The 17,932-nt window shown below is 25.2% G+C and overlaps 2 protein-coding genes and 1 long non-coding RNA gene across 4 annotated transcripts; 2 read left to right on the top strand and 1 right to left on the bottom strand.

Moving 5' to 3' along the window:
• Positions 1-58: 58 nt before the first annotated feature.
• On the top strand, positions 59-12,249 carry LOC126901452 (inter-alpha-trypsin inhibitor heavy chain H3-like; the record flags this gene model as incomplete). Of its 2 annotated transcripts, XM_050677892.1 has the most annotated exon segments (17): positions 59-202; positions 3,780-3,845; positions 5,455-6,157; positions 6,704-7,102; positions 8,110-8,276; positions 8,417-8,527; positions 8,602-8,740; positions 8,798-8,906; positions 9,668-9,828; positions 9,887-10,087; positions 10,212-10,383; positions 10,532-10,715; positions 10,789-10,981; positions 11,327-11,537; positions 11,607-11,722; positions 11,926-12,034; positions 12,227-12,249. In XM_050677892.1, coding segments are annotated over 15 exon segments (2,982 nt in total), but the record flags the coding sequence as incomplete, so codon positions are not given.
• A 5-nt stretch (positions 12,250-12,254) lies between these two features.
• LOC126901467 (uncharacterized) lies at positions 12,255-14,216 on the bottom strand. The gene is made up of 3 exons (XR_007703047.1): positions 14,121-14,216; positions 13,626-13,685; positions 12,255-12,297 (listed from the first exon to the last, which is right to left on the bottom strand). It is a non-coding gene; the product is annotated as an uncharacterized LOC126901467 (long non-coding RNA).
• Positions 14,217-14,332: 116 nt separating this feature from the next.
• On the top strand, positions 14,333-15,080 carry LOC126901464 (uncharacterized). The gene is made up of 2 exons (XM_050677918.1): positions 14,333-14,851; positions 14,916-15,080. Exons 1-2 carry the CDS (start codon positions 14,333-14,335, stop codon positions 15,063-15,065), a joined length of 669 nt encoding a protein of 222 aa, XP_050533875.1. The 3' UTR covers positions 15,066-15,080.
• Positions 15,081-17,932: the final 2,852 nt, after the last annotated feature.

The raw sequence follows: 17,932 nt of genomic DNA, 5'->3' as shown, positions 1-17,932 counted from the left end.
ACTTTTATGTTTTATATTATTTTAACATTTATAAGTAGATATTTGTGCTATTAACTATAAAAAATAAAACTTTATACAAAGCTAGTTCATTTTTTATTTAACCTAAAAATACAGTTACAAAATTTTAATTTTTAAAATTATATACCGAAAATCCTTAATACTGTGCATCAAAGAATAGTGCATGTTATAACAATTATATAAAGTAGGTGTGATAATATTTTAATTAAATTAATCATCAGGTTTGTTATATTATATTGCATCTAACTATTTTAAGTTTCTATTGCTTCAAACTTTTTTTATTAAAGGAAATATATTCTTCTTGATATTTTTATAAATTTACGATATTTATTTTATTTATCACAACATTATTCAGAAAAATACTAATTCAATTTGTTAAATAAATATAATGGCACAAAAAAATTGCATTCCTTCCTGAAAAATACACAATGATTATAAATGGAATTACTTGTTAAATAATCATTGGTTATGATTAAAATTAACTGGAATTCCAATATAAATTTAAAAAAATTGATGTCGTATACTTTATTTAGACCTAAAATTCATTAAGTTTTTATATTTTATTATTTTATGGAATAAGAATATATGTATTAGTAATTTGGACGAGGTGTTAATTATAATTAAATGAAAATAAAATATGTTATTATACTCAGTTGAGTTCACAAACCATCATCGAATATTTTATAATTAATATAATACATTAACTATAAAATATTATACTCGTAACATATTTATGACATATAATATTCATTAGCAGATGCACTGAAATAAGACTTGAAATAATTTATTAATAATTTAACAGAACAGAAAATATAAAATTTTATCTGAAATTATATTTCACTAAATAATTATTAATTTTATAATTTTGCTATAATAAAATAAAAATAAAGATTTACGAAAAGTTCAAGAGGTCTAGATCAATTACAGACATCGATATTTTCTCATTATTTAAGTCTCTGATGCGTATTCCAAGTATATTTTATTTTTTAGGACACCCCCTCCCAGAAAAGTATTGAAAATCCGCCACTTTTAAAGTCCATTGGATTCATAAAATTCAATATGCAATTAAAATTCAATTGAAAAAAATTACTTTAATTTATTATCTAATAATTGAAATAAATATTGCTCGTACATATAATAAATTTTATTTATTTATTTAAAAATTACAAACTATTTATTAAATAATTTACAATCGACATAACATTAAAGTAAAATTTTATTGTTATTCAAGCACAAAAAAAAATATAAATCATTTAGATCTTTTTTTTAGAAATATTAAGATAGTTTGACGGTTTATTATGAAAAATACAAAATCTTAATACTTTAAAATAAAACTACGCATTCAATGTTACATTTTAATTAGTTTTATTTTGTACATATCGTAGAAAATTTCCCTCCCTTTTTTTATGTATATAACTCATTTTTAAAATTTAATAGTTAACATGTTAATCCCGATAATCCGCCAATTTTAATTTTACTTTAAATGATACTATTTATAACAATATATGATAATGGTTAGCTCACATTCTAAAACATATGCAATAATGAACAGATTATAAAATGTTATAGTAAATACCTTCTCAGCTTCGCATCGAAGCTAGAATTCAAATTCTGTGGCTTATATCCAAAAGCTGACAAATGGCAGAAATGTGTTAGTGAGATTATTTATAATTTGTAATATAAATTCTTAATTATAGAATAATATATTTCTGTCAGAAGTCAAAAAAGTCTATTTTACCGAGAAAGTATATGTTTTACATTTCAAAAATTTCGACTCGAATAAAATGCAATAAAAATTTGTTTTAGCTTTCCTGAAAAAATGTCTATAATTGACACATCAACTTTTGAATTAGATAATTATATAAATTAAACATAAATCAATTAGAGATAAATATCAACCTGTGACTATTTTATGAGATTTCTATCAAATAATATATATTTATTTTCTACCGATTTTGATCCTCTATCAGAGTCGTTTGAAAACGATAGTTTGCCAACTTTTTGTGAATTGAATAGTTCAACATTAAAAGCATACTTTATAAAAATAATTGATTATTTTTATCATAATATTTAATTTTCAAACGGGTGGATGAGAAATCATTAATTAGAGTTGCCATCCCTCTCTTCGGCGATGAATTTTGAAACTTCATCTTAGGGAACGCGGCAATAGCCCTAAATGTACTGTAAAAATGAAAAAAGTTATATGTATATGATCAATTTTAAGGGAATATCTATATTACATTTTTGATGCATATTTAAATTATGATTTAAAGTTTTTCAAAACCTAAAAACTTTATGAGGAATTTTTTTTCGATGCTTTTTTCTTATTCAATTGACTCACAGAGAATTATTTATTATTAGTTGTTATGTGTCCTTCATTTCTATCATGAGAATTTTTTTATGTTATCTTGAAAATGAGACTTACATTTTACTTTATTGCATCTTTAAAATTTAACAACTAAAATAAACTTGTTTTTTTTTTAATTAAACAACCGCAATTTCCTCATTAAATTTATCGATAAACATTTTACTACGTCATACACATAACGTATCCAAACAACAGTTTTAAAAATTATCGTATTACTGTTTCACTACACAAATATTTAAGACACTATATGATAAATATACTTTTTTAAAAATTTATTAATCAAAAATATATTAAAATTTGAGCATATCTTATAATTTAACAATTCATTGGCCTTGGTTCTGAAGGACGAAGAATTTTTTCACTTTAATGACTGTAGAATAATCCGTTTATCATACTCAATTAATTGCAAAATAAAAAATGTTTTAGTTTTTTTAGTTATATATATTTCTTGATTTATCAGTTATTAGCTATAATTAAAATAAATTGGTTTTTAGCATTATTTCTTAAAACTTATAGATGAATCTACTTTTTTTTTAACGGAAACATACATATTTAACTAGTTTATAAAGTAGGAAATTATCTAATTAGAAAAATGACGGGTCGATATCTTTGGATCCAGTGTTTGAAAGTTATAAACATTTTTATAACTGGTCGGGAGGAGGAGTGCGGCAGAAAATGTCTTATGATAAAAATATTCATTACCCCCGCTTCAACCCAGTCTATATACATTAGTGTAAACAACTTTACATAACATAAGTTTCATATTTAAAAAATAATTCATTAATAAGTCTCTTTAATAGTCACACTGAAAAATATAGAAATCACAGCTACTTGTTTATTTTTAGATTCAATTCTGGTATATACATTAAACGATATAAAAAATGACTACAATCAGAATTTTTGGTAATTGTTTTTTGTTTTTTTGGAAAAAAAAATTATTTTATACAATTTAAACATCAACGAATTCTGCTCTAATTAAAAAAAATGAACAATTCAATATGTCTAAAAGTTTTAATTAAAATTGTAATTATTTTGAATTTTTCGCCACATTTTATGTATTAAAAAATTTAAATGGCCTGTTAAAATAGTTCTACTGTTTTTTTTTTTTTAATTTGTCAAAATGAATTAAAAAGAGATTTCATCTAACATATCACGTGTAGTTTCATTACACTGTGTGATTATAATAAAGTACAAATGATAATTAAAAATACATTTCGTTTGTACAAAATTATATAAAAATTATTTTATGCAAAATAAAAAAAAAGAATTTTAAATTTCAATATGTAGTAACAACGGATCTATAACAATTGCATGCAAGACAATTTGCGCTGGGATAATTACGCATTGGACATTTGCACACAATTTAGATTTTAGTAATATGTTATTCTTTTAGGTAAAAATAAGATATTTTCAAAGCATTTGTCTTCAATTGAACACAAAATCAGAAATAAAAAAAAAAGTAATTATAATATTTTTGTACGTAAGTAAATATTACAGTAGTAAAAATAGTAAAATAATTCATTTAATATTGTCAAAGGTTAAAATTAAAAATGGTAAAAGTTCACAAAGCATCTTAGCCAATAAATACGTTATTCAATAACCACGTTGTAAATTTTGAAATTAAAAAAACTAAGATTTCATGACTGACTGCGATTAATTAGTACAAAGATTAAAATATATATAGATATACAGATAAAATGTAGATACATTTTCCTCGGCATCATATTATTTTATCAATTTTACACGATTCATGGTATAAAAATATTGGAGTGTTTTTCCATCCAATTACACTCTTTACCAATTAGACTGAAGAAACGTATGATAAATTTTTTGAAGCTATTTTTAAATTACAACCTGAACTACATCAAACAATAGCCTTGATGAATTTCGAACACGCAACAATAAATGTAGTGAAAAAAATTTTCGAGTATCAACCTTTTTAAAAGGATATTACTTTCATTTTTCACAGGCAATGTAACCACACTGGCCTTTTGATAAAATAAAGTAAAAATCCTGAATTTACTCTACATCTAAAATTGCCAAATACACAAGCATTTGTATCGCCGGGTAACTAACACAACAAAACCTAACCCATAATACAGACGTTCGAAAAACTTTTGAACACTGATTTTTATAAAGAAAACTATATTAACATCATTCATATTATTGTTATATTTTCAGATTACTTTGAAGTTATATGGGTTTGTTGTGTTAGTCGTAACCAAAAAGGGAGAAACCTCATATTTTTAATTAAAATGTAGAATTGTTATGATCTTTTTCAATATGATATATTTAAAGATAACAATCCTGTTGAAAGATAGTACAATTCTTCACCTTTACTTTAAATTCTATCCACCTTTCTAGTAGGAAATTCATTAATACACTCAAAAAGATGAAAAATTAAATAGGCTAAAAATTGAACTAATCATAGCAGAATAAGAACAAAAATAAAAGTTTGAACATTTTAAATTTTAATATAATAATAATATTTTAATATTTTAACATTGTACTTAATTGATGATTGATACATTGAAAAAGGAATCGTATTTTACAATAACACACGAGCTGTTTATATTTAATTGAATAACCTATTCCTGATATCTAAATTGTGCGCAATTGTCGTACACTGGTAACACTACTTTGAGGGTATTTGAGAATTATCGAATCAATTTTTTTTTTTTTTGACAACTATTGAGTTCACAGTCTGTTTTCACTTAATCTGTGGTATTATGATTTATTTTCCTTCAAAATTCCAATTTAATTATAGTACAAATTTAGGTTAGGATTAAACAGTGTCAATTGCACCTTTCTTATTACTAATTTTTCACATTGTCATCAGATATCTTACATAACATGTCATAATATATGTACATGATTAAATTAAAAGTTTCATATTTGTGTAAGAATACAGTAATTAGTTTTTATCAGGTGTGTCCCTTGAAATAATTATCGATTGTCCGTTAGATGTTTTTTCTAAATTAATAGCGAGATAATTAATGTTAAATTTAAAAAATTTTACTATCATAAATATATACATTCGTAATTTAATTAAGTTTTTTCTGTTTTAGATATTATTAATGAGAAATGATTAATTTTTATTATTTTATTAGTATCACTTTGATACTATTTCCCTATTCAATACTTGCTGAAGACTTTACAAATTGTATATTGGAGAGATGTCAGTGTGCTTTAATTGATACCGAGTTAAATGCAAATTGTGCTAACATCAATCTTACTAAAATACCAGAAAAATTAGACAATGATGTGAAGGCCTTGGATCTGTCAAGAAATTTATTATACGACTTGAAAAAAGATGCATTTAAGTCAGTAGGTTTGATAAACTTACGGAAGTTAGTCACCAGGGATTGTCACATCAACTATATCGATAAATACGCATTCAGTGGTCTCTCTGATCTTACTGAAGTTGACTTATCACATAATTCCATAGGGTATTTACCAGAAAACCTGTTCAATCATACTACAAATTTGAGAAAGCTTAATGTTTCTCACAACTATATTGGTGCATTACAAGGTGATTTATTCAACATAAAGAATTCTCTCGAAACAATTGATTTCAGTTACTGTGAAATTAGTTTTATTGATCCAATCATTTTTGCCAACGCAAAGAGTCTTAAAAATCTCTATTTGAATCATAACAAATTTAGTAACATTAATCCCAACTTTTTAAAAGAATTACCAAATTTGGAATTACTTCATTTAAATGACAATCCATGGTTTTGTAATTGCGAGTTGCGACCTTTTAGAGAACTGGTTCGTATGTTTGTTATAAATAAAAATTATTATTTTTTTTAAATGAGTTTAAAATATATTTTTAATACTAAGTTAACATATTTCACAATTTAAATGAATGTTGACTGTAAATTTATATTGTAATCATTTTTTTATTTCAACTAGTAATATATAACATAAATTTACATAAAAACCAAATGAGTTATGTTTTATGTATAATTTATAATTTTTAACCAATTATTCCTGTAAATTAACCCACATTTTATACAATTTCACTCTTGTATTTTTGTAAATTTCGACGTAAGTCAATTGACTATGTCTTTCGACACATTTTGTATTAATTTCAATCTAAAATTTTTACAGTGTAAATTTTATGCTTTGAAAAAACTTCTATGGTTTTCTAAGTTATTTTCTTTGAACCTAATTAAAAATTGCTAAATGCATTCAAAATAAAAGACTGACATTATTCTTATAATAATATTATATGCGTTAAATATCAACATTTTTATTTATGTTAAACATTTTTACGAATAACTTCTCACTATGAATAATTAAAATATTTTGCAGATTTTAACATCAAGTTTGTATAATAATTTAACATGTTCCAATCCTTCCAAGTTTGAAAATAAACTGTGGCAAGATATTAAACTAGAAGACTTTGCTTGCGTACCAAATATCGAGTACCCTCTCCAAGATTTAACTTATGAAGTACACACAGAAGAGTCCACCATACGTTGTAAAGCTAACGGAGGTCCAATTCATTCATTATATTGGAAATTAAACAACAAAACTATATCAAATTCTTCTCATGATGGTTATAATTTTACTATTTATGAGGGATCTGAAAACATCACTCATAAATGGGTGAATTTAACTATACCTCAATCAGCTGTAAATGAAAAATTAGAGTTCAAATGTGTTGTTGAGAATCCTGCTGGCAAAGATGAGCGAACAATAATAGTACAGGTTTGCTCACTTTATAGTAATAAAATTACTTTGACCCATTTGCTTCTTAAGTACAAAATTAATTTTAAAAATATTAATAATAGTATAGACATTTTTTAGTTAAAATTGGTTAGCAATCAACAACCTATAAAATATCTACTTGATTATAAATATTAAAGACATAGTTATTGATAATTGTCTCTTAACGATACGTCAAAAGATCACAAATCGTATTTAATTGAAAAGATTACCCTCAAAAATTGAAAAATTTTCCCTCATTCCCCGTAAATAGTGGAAATCAAAAAATTACGATTTTTAAAATCGGTAAATTTGAACATTTTTTTCACTTTTGAGGACTTATCTTCTAGTAGCAAACGGCTGCCGTAGTTAAAAACATGCTATTTTTGTGTTTAAATTATATTTTTGTTTGTTTATTTTAAAATACGTCATAAGAGTTAGTTATAGTAATGAGTCCATCAATTTTTATAAAATTTATATCAATCTGACTTACATTAAATATAAATTTATACTTATTTTGATTATTTTGTCACCTCAAAGTTAAGGAAAGCTGTTTTGAATTTTTGAATTATCTTAAATTGTCATTTTTAGCATATGTTGATGTAATTTACGGTGGCTGCGTATAATATAATACAGTATTATACGCTTGGGGTACGAAGTTCGAAACCCTTCATCAAACTAACTTTTTTTTCATTTTTTCTTAATTCTTTTTTGAGGTGAAAAAAAATTCAAAGTTTGATTGATTTTTATACCATTTAAATTGAATTACTTCAATAAATATTAAGGATCCCATCACTATAGTCTTCCCTCTTGAGAAAAAAAAAAATATATATATATATTATATTTTGTTTATAAAAACACATGTTTATATAAACATTACAAAACGTGCATATTTGTAAGAGTAGATACATACATTGCATTCTGTAATAGACGCTTTAATAAAGAATCAAGTACCATTTAATTATGTGCTATGAATTCAAATACATCAAATAAGTTTCATTATTTTTTAGAAACCAACTAGAGGAGATATTTACAGTTTCATTGTGCACTCTAAAATTAGGCACAGATATGCTCAGACTACCATTTCGAGCCGTGTGGCTAACAAAGGAAATACATCACAAGAAGTTCAGTTTTTTGTGACTCTACCAGAAAGTGCATTTATATCCAAGTTTTTGATGTAAATACAAAAATAATACCTAAATATTTATCTAGTTATGTACTATAGTATGTAATACTATACACAACTAGATATTATATTTTAACATAATATTAATGATGAAAAAATAATAAACATCAATTTCTTTCATATGGTCTCAGGGAAGTCAATGAAAAAGTTTACGAAGCATACGTCAAAGAGAAAAAAGAAGCTAGACAAGATTATATTAATGCAATAAATGCTGGACAAACAGCTGCACACGTGGAACAAAAGTTGGTTAATATTCATAAAAAATTGTACTTTCATTACAAGTTATTATCACTGACAAACTAATTTCTTTTTTTAGCGCAAGAGATTCTAATCAGTTTACAGTATCTCTAAATGTAGAAGCAGAGCACAAAGTAACTTTTAACTTAACTTATGATCAACTTTTGTTAAGAAAATTGGGTGTCTATCCAAATGTTATAAACATAAATCCTGGTCAAGTAAATTCTAAAATAAAAATAAACTCTAAATTTCATTACTGATTACATGTATTTTAGGTTGTCAAAAAATTAATGGTTATTGTTGATATTGAAGAAGCTTCTAATATAACAACACTAGAGGTGCCAGATTTAAAAACAACAAATGAAATAGAAACAATGGCCTCAAGTATGATAGTATTTATTACACCATTGGTTATATATAGTCTTTTCGTGAATAAATCTCATAAATACCCTCGTATAGTTCTGTGATAATATTTCATAAATTGTTTTTAAATAATCTCGGATAAGAAAATGTTGTAGGACTTATAACATTTACTATGCCTCATACAATATCTAATATATAAAACAAGTTTTTTATATTTCAGAAATCAATCGTATTCTACACCCAGAGAAAAACCTCGATCTATATAATAAATTCATTGTTCAATCTAATAAATATATCATTACTATTGAATCTATGATATATTTATCAATATGATAATTTTTTTTCTTGTCTTGAACAATAATTATTCATTAGAATAATTATTTTGTTCGTATTAATAAAACATTATCATAAACCCTTGATAAAATTTCTCTATCAAAATTGATTGAGGTTTTTCTTTGGGTGTATGTTCTATAATCTTCAAAAAAAATTTGTTCCTGATTCCCTCTTCCATTTAAAATACTATCAAATTTTTTTTACATGTAAATATGTATGTTTGACTAACTTAAAAATTAGGAAATTATCTAAATAAGAAAATGACTGGTCAATAAAAACTAACGATTTTAGGAGATGTATAGTACTTTTATATTATGACGGTATAAGTAATACGGATAATTAATACCTAAAAATAATAAACAGAGAGCCGCGTATTAATTCCGTTATTTATTGAATATATCACTGACTTTTTCAATATGTTAAACTGTATCAATTTTTTTTCGGTGAAGAAAATAAAATGGCAAAAATCACTCGCACGTCATCTAATTCTTCAACCATAACTTGGAGCCCATCTATTAAAGAACAAATAGCATCATCTGATCAAGGTATTAATGGGCAATTCATTGTTGAATATGACGTTGATCACGAATCTACACCAAACCAAATATTAGTAAATGATGTAATTTATCCACTTGAATATTCAGTAAATATTATGTATATGTACTCAGATAGACGACGGATATTTTGTTCATTACTTTTCTCCAGCAGACATGAAACCACTTAGAACTCATGTACTATTTGTATTGGATGTTAGTGGTTCCATGGAAGGACAAAAATTAGTTCAGATGAAAGAAGCTATGGAACAAATTTTAACTGAAATCCTTCCTGAGGATTACTTTACTATAATACTTTTTTCTGATTTTGCTCAAGTAATTACAGTTTATAATTACTTTTTATACTTATACGTTCATTTAATTATTAATTTAGATGAATCGATAAAAATATAAATATTTTACAAAATGCTAGATTCTTAATTAGAAATGTTTTTTACAGGTATGGACTTTAAATGCTACTCAAGAAACAAGTAATCGTTGGGATCAACAAACACAATCTATGAAAAATAATACACTACAAAACTTGAGTGAAGGTCGGTTCGTTTTTCCAGCCAACCCAGAAAATATAGAAAATGCTAAGAAATTTGTCAGAAAATTAATTTCAGAAAGCAGTAAATATATAAATCAACTCTATTTAAATAAATATTATGTATAAAATACATTCTATACTTAATAATTTATATTATTATCCTATATTTGAATAGGATATATCAACAAGTATTTATAATATATTTTAAATACTTATTTTTTAATGTATAGGTACAAATATCGAAGATGCGCTCAAGAAAGCTCTTGACGTCGCAAAAATGGGAGATATCAAGTTTACAAATGGTCCAAAGAAACCTAAACCTATAGTTGTATTTCTTACAGATGGTCAACCAAACACCGGTATTTCACAACCAGATGAACTTACCAATTTTACTACACATTTAAACACAGAAAAGTAAACTAACACGAAAATTTCTAACCAAAACGCGTATATTCAATAAAAATATGTTTGATATATCCAAATTCAGATATCCAATATTTAGTTTGGGTTTTGGTGAAGGAGTAGACATCGAATTTCTCAAAGAGCTTTCACTTAAGAATTTTGGTTTTGCTAGAACAATTTATGAAGCTTCAGATGCATCGCTGCAACTAAAAAATTTTTACAGAGAAATATCATCACCAGTGTTGTCAAACGTTACTTTTAAATATGTGGATTCTCAAGTAAAATTTTAATATGTATTTCGTATATCAGTAAAGTTTAAATAGGGACTGATAAGACAATAGCTGGCTTCCTATAGGTCAATTATTACTATAAACAACGTATGACTTTGACACCAGTAAAGTTAAACGATAAACAAAACAAAACAAAAAATTCTTATCCTTTCACTCTTCACCATTATTACCATTAGTAATAAGCCATTAGTACATGATTGTTATAATATTACATAAAGAACAAAAATAGTAATAATATTGTAATTACAGTAACATATTAGTATTATGAATATATTATTACTGACCGTAGGAATAGAAAATCTATGAAAAACTTATTCTAATTTTATTTTAAAGGTAGATAATATAACAGTTACGAAAAAATCATTCAACTTGTTATTTAGTGGCACTGAGATAATAGTTGCCGGAGTTTTAAGAAACTCTAGTGAAACACTAAATGGAACTTTATATGCTGATTCTATAAATGGAGAATTTATTGATTCCAATGTTGTTATATGCGATCTTTTGCCTTTACAATATATTAATGAAACAATCACGAAACCAGTTGGTTAGTCAAATAAAAAACAAAATAATTGTTATTAAAATTTATTCATATTATATTACCTTAAAATTCCAGGACATTTAGAAAAACTATGGGCATTTTTACATATACAGCAATTAATTGATCAACACAAGCTTGAGAAAAATGAGAATTCTACAGCAAAAACTAAAGCACTTGAATTAGCTCTTAAAGTAAGTTAAATATATCAAAGTCAAGATACACGTATATCAAATTTTTATTCACTGATATGGATTTAATATTTTATTTGTCATGTATCTTGTTCGTGCTCATGACATATATAAATATTAAATATTGAAAAACTTTAAATATTTAAACTTTAAATTTCAATGATAAATTTTTATAGTTGTTTCATTTTTTTTCTTATTTTATTTAGTATTCATTTGTAACTCCATTTACATCATTAGTTGTCGTTAAGCCAAATGAAACAACTTCATCCGATCCACAGAAAATTAAACCGACCAGCGCTCAAAACAATTTAATCCGTAAGTACTATGCAGTTAAAATATTTAACAAACTAAGATGTTTANGCGCTCAAAACAATTTAATCCGTAAGTACTATGCAGTTAAAATATTTAACAAACTAAGATGTTTAGATTTTATGATGGAGCAGGTGTAAAAAATAATTTTTTTAAAATAACTTCATCAACAAGCTAACTTGTTTTACTTCGTTTTAGTGTCAAGTCCAATGCATCAAAGCATAATGAATATAACAATCCAGGCGTTGATGGATATTTAGCACTTCCTCCTAAAAATATACACATTTATTAGTAAATGTAATAAAAATAATAGTTAAATAATAAAAAACTTAAATTGAAAATTTTATAAAAAAAATCTTTAATATAATTTAATGTTGTTGGAATATTATTCCAAAAGCAACGAAAAATGTTTGCATTGTTCTCATAAAATGATCTGTTTCTTGGTTTGTACCTTAAGTATAAAATATAATAAACTTTATTCCTAATGTCTCAATAGTTTACTTGTTTATAATAGAAATTATAGTATATATTTTTTAAAAGTACTAAATATAAATTATTTTTTAGCCTAACTCGTAAAAATTGTAATAATAATAAAAATAAAAGAGCTTGTAACAACTAATTACTACAAAACCGAATATATCCTTATATTAAAATACTACAAATAACTATAATTGTTTTGTAAAATGACTTAATATGTTTTATTTTTGATATGTAAAATCTAATCTCTATCAGTCAACAGGAAATTTTTTTAAAATGGGTATAGATTCCCTAGAAGAAAATAATTACATGGTATGTTCTTCTTATTGTTTTTTAAAAAAAACCTTGTTATTTCTTTGATAGTTTTTTTCGAGCATTGGAGAGCCTGTGATATTTATCTTTTTGGAATTGGCTTTTTTGGACTTATTGTCTTTTTTTTTTATTGATATTTCTAGCATCGGAAGCTTTGAACATTTTATATTATATACTACATTTTTTATAAATTTGAACAATATATGTTAAATAATACAGTTTTTTTACAATATAGTGACATTGATTTTTTATTTTAATATTTCATTAAAAATATCTAATTCACGGAAATTTGACTTTTTATTTATTATCTTAAGTTCAAGTAATAAATACTACTAAAATTACTAATATTTATCTAAAACTGATTTTTGCAATTTAGTGTCTATGAAATTTAACCGTGATGGATATCAGGAATAGAAATGACATTTTTGTTTTAATTTGAAGTTAATGATATTACATAAATTTCGTGATAGAAAAAGTAATAGAGTTAAGTTACCTATTGTGCATATCTATAACAACACCTTTGGCAAAATTTTAATCTCAGTATTGTGAACTACTTGCATTAGTAATGAATAAGAATAATGTAGTAAATCATTTAAAATATATAGATTTATAGAAAATTTTAAGAGATTTTTCATTATAAAATTTCATAGTTTACATATAAAATATATTGTTTGGCAGGGATTGGTTTTAAATGGTGCCTTCAACTTATGTAACTTTTAAAGCTATGACTTGAAGAATATTTAAGAAATTACACTATATAAATAATATGTAATTCTTTTATAAATGATAATAGTATTTAACTACATACCGTTTGCCATATTAGCTGACGACCATGATGCCATTGAATATGATGGTGGTCCGGCAAAACCTGAAGTTAAAATAATAAGCATAAGATAGATAAATAAGAAAAAAAGTAAAATATTTACTAATTCTAAAATTTATTACGCTAAATAATGATTTAAGTTGAAAAATGTATTCAAATGTATACAAGGTGAAATGATCTGATTGAAAACTCAAATAGCCTTCGATACATTCAAAGTTTTGCACTTTTTTATATTAATATCAATTTATGATTAATTTTTGAGAAAAATTAAAGTTTAATTATTTTTTTTAGTATATTTAAAGATGTCCATTAATTTATGTTATTAAACAAAATTTGATTCTAACATTTTTTATTTATTATTGTAGTTTTAAAGTTAATTAATAATATACTTTTTTTTTTTATAAAAAATACATAATGAATCTTTAATCTAATTAAATATAATTAAAAATTTTTAATGTTGATATAATTTTATAAACTTACCTCCAGATACAATTAATGGCTTTACGAAGCTTTGATGCATTGGACTTGACACTAAAACGAAGTAAAACAAGTTAGCTTGTTGATGAAGTTATTATATATCTAGCAGTTACACTATTGCGTTCAGCGACAGAAAATTTTTGCAAGTGGGCCTGAATCCAAAGGATGACTTCAATGTTACGGTATGCATTATTACTCCTTCACGATATATTAGTATGTCAGCAGATTATTTAAATATTATTTACGGCATGATGGATGAAATATCATTATTTCTACAATCACCTCCGGTAAAAGGAGAGAACATTATGTTATACCAAAATGTCGATTTTAATATAACCAAAGTATTGTACCGTGATACCATGCATTTAGTATTAGAATCCAGAATAGTGGATGGGTGTCGAGTGTTATTGAATAACGAAAACATTAATAGACTTATGGACTTACAGTGTACTATTAACAGTGCAATATCAAGAAAAATAAAAACACGTTTACTATTAAGCCATCAAATAGACCGCATTATACAATACGCCGACAGTAAATGGTCGGGCCCTAAAATTCAACAATCAAACAATGATGAAATGGTAAATTTTATAAGAAGTTTGAACGACATAGAAATATGTGATACTATTCCTAAAGGTGACAGTAAATACATAAGCGAGCTGAAGAATTTAGCGTACAATGTAATAGTTGATAGTTGGGTCAAGTCATGGTCCAAAGACATGCTTCAAATTAATGTGAGTTTAATGAACATAGATTGTAATAACCTTTATTGTTATTAAATTTATAATTATGCTTTAGGAAAAAGAAGAAGAAATGTGCGATGAAAATGATGGTCCAACATTTTTCAATACAACAGTGTATAGCCAAGAAAATAGTTATAGTCCATGGGCTTCACAATGGCCGAAACCCAATCACGTCAGAAAATTAACTTATATTAATAATTTATAAACAATAACTTTATATATTGTACTAGTTTCTTATAATAAACTTATAATCTAAAAATAAAAACAGTGTTGTTATTTGTATATAATATATTTATTTTATAATAATAATAATAATTACAAGGTTAATAATAAATGTTTACATAAACATGTAAAAAATGATAAAATATACGGAGGGTACCGTCAAAAGGTGTATATGTAAATACATTGTCTGAAATTACTATAGCATATGCAGTTGTATTAGCAGGGAACGCGGATGATGCTTCAATTTCAATACGTAGGTTAAAAGACGGGACTGTAATTTTGTCGGTCTGCTTTGACATATCAATCACTGCAATAGAATTATTATAATGATATTAAAAAATAATATTAAATATGGTTAAATTAAAAACATCTATACATTTGGCGGTTAAATAACAAGGTATTTGTATGGTGGATTTGTACCGCACATATTTGTACAGTATTCATTATCACATGTAAAAAATGTTAAATTTCATGATGTAAAATAGAATATGTGCATGAAAAAACTATGTTTAAAGATCTATACCTGTTCTTGTACTTTATCCTGTCACATGCATAACACTAGAAGCAATTGATAATTATGTTACCCTTAATGTATATTATTATTAATATTATATACAAAATATGAAAAAAAAAAAAAAAAAATTAACTTACAACAAAACAAACTTATTATTTACAAATTATAAATACCACTCTGAATATTCATCTACAGTCTCGTCATCCAAATTAAAATTAAGATAGGTAATGGGGGTGCGATAGTATGTCGGTACCAAATTCGCCATATGCTGAGTCGAGTTAAGCTCAGTTAAACCTATGTTTAATATTCATAATCATAATCTTACTTTAAATCTATATTGGCTAATATGAATCGTCAAATGAAAACCAGTTTCAATGCTAATGCTAACATTAATCTTGTTTACGTGATACAATTAAGTTGTACATGCAAACAAGATCAATTATACGACGATTTTTAAATCCACTCCTCAACTTTTGACTGCTACCTGTAAATAAGCTAAGTCTTTCTGTACAATAAAAATAATCTATGTAAACATAATTTTCAACCTTTATAAAGTAAATTAGTTTCGTCTATTAACTATTAGTTTTAATTTTATTATCAAAAGTATTACTAATAATTTTTTTTTTTACCTTCAAGCCAACGTTTATGTTCATAATCAGTCTTTACGGTGAATAGCTTTTCATACAATTCTCGTAAATAAATCTCCGNCTTTACGGTGAATAGCTTTTCATACAATTCTAGTAAATAAATCTCCAGATCGACCGATGTACGTTCAATTAAATCGTTAGTAATTGCCTCATATTTTTCATACTCTGCATTATTAACGAAATATTCGACCACTACATCGGCCCAAATGTTGATATATTATCCGGTATGGTAGACATCTCTTAATAATGCCCTATGTTGATAACATTTATTGATTTCACAATCACAATATTTAAAATTGTAATCTTCTATTTTTACATATAAAATATATGTTAACGATAAATGAAGAATACTATTATCAGTTTATTGTACTCACTTATGGCATTGAAATCCATAATACATTTCTTGTAAAATATTCGATCGCATTCATTTTATTTTTTGTTTGTGATTGAATACGCTGGTCAGTTGAATAAATGATAGTTTGTATGCGTACTTGTTCAGCATAGAGCGTTACAAGTAAAAAAAAAAATACATTTCGAGGTGTTGAGATAGGGTATTTATATTAAAAACTATACTTAATGATCTATACATGTTCATAGCTAATCCTTCATCCTCTCACATGTATAACGTTATATACAATGATACATGTCACATTCATTATTCAGTAATTATATATGAATTTTTAGGCAAATAAGCAATAAACACATCATAGTAAAATTAATACTTTCTATGAGCCCCGTCAAAGTTAAACATTTTTTAAAACTTGATTACATTATTAATAGTAACAGGTAGTATAACAATATTTTCTTAATAGTCACATTATTTAAGAATTATTATTATAGCAATTTTCTTAACATAAACACTTTATAAAAATGTAAATTCCCATATATGATTTTCATGTATGAAAATACTTTTTCTTATATTACAAGGCATATGCAATAGTACCAACAGAAAAAAAAAACTAGAGATCTCAACTTCTACAAGTGAATAATTATAAGTATAAACGGGTGATTATAGACATATTAATGTGAAAATAATCAAGTGGCATAGAAAGTGTCTATTATTTGGAAATATATGTCCAGTGATAATTTATTTAGTTCTTATATCTAACGTAGTACATAATCCATATATATTTATCTGTCTATCACTATCGATCATGATCGGGTTAGATCAAATCGATCAACAAAGATCAATATACTAAAGTATCTATTTTCATGTATAGTATATGTATTACACATGAATCATTTATGTATATTATACTTATAGTGTACCATAGGTATCTACGATAACGTATCCTTAATTTTCTGACGTGATTGGGTTTCGGCCATTGTGAAGCCCATGGACTATAACTATTTTCTTGGCTATACACTGTTGTATTGAAAAATGTTGGACCATCATTTTCATCGCACATTTCTTCTTCTTTTTCCTAAAGCATAATTATAAATTTAATAACAATAAAGGTTATGACAATCTATGTTCATTAAACTCACATTAATTTGAAGCATGTCTTTGGACCATGACTTGACCCAACTATCAACTATTACATTGTATGCTAAATTCTTCAGCTCGCTTATGTATTTACTGTCACCTTTAGGAATAGTATCACATATTTCTTTGTCGTTCAAACTTCTTATAAAATTAACCATTTCATCATTGTTTGATTGTTGAATTTTAGGGCCCGACCATTTACT

The sequence above is a fragment of the Daktulosphaira vitifoliae genome, unplaced genomic scaffold, assembly GCF_025091365.1.
Source record: "Daktulosphaira vitifoliae isolate Bord-2020 unplaced genomic scaffold, ASM2509136v1 Scaffold_3, whole genome shotgun sequence".
Taxonomy (NCBI): Eukaryota; Metazoa; Arthropoda; class Insecta; order Hemiptera; family Phylloxeridae; genus Daktulosphaira; species Daktulosphaira vitifoliae.
This window is presented reverse-complemented; position numbering and strand designations above follow the sequence as displayed.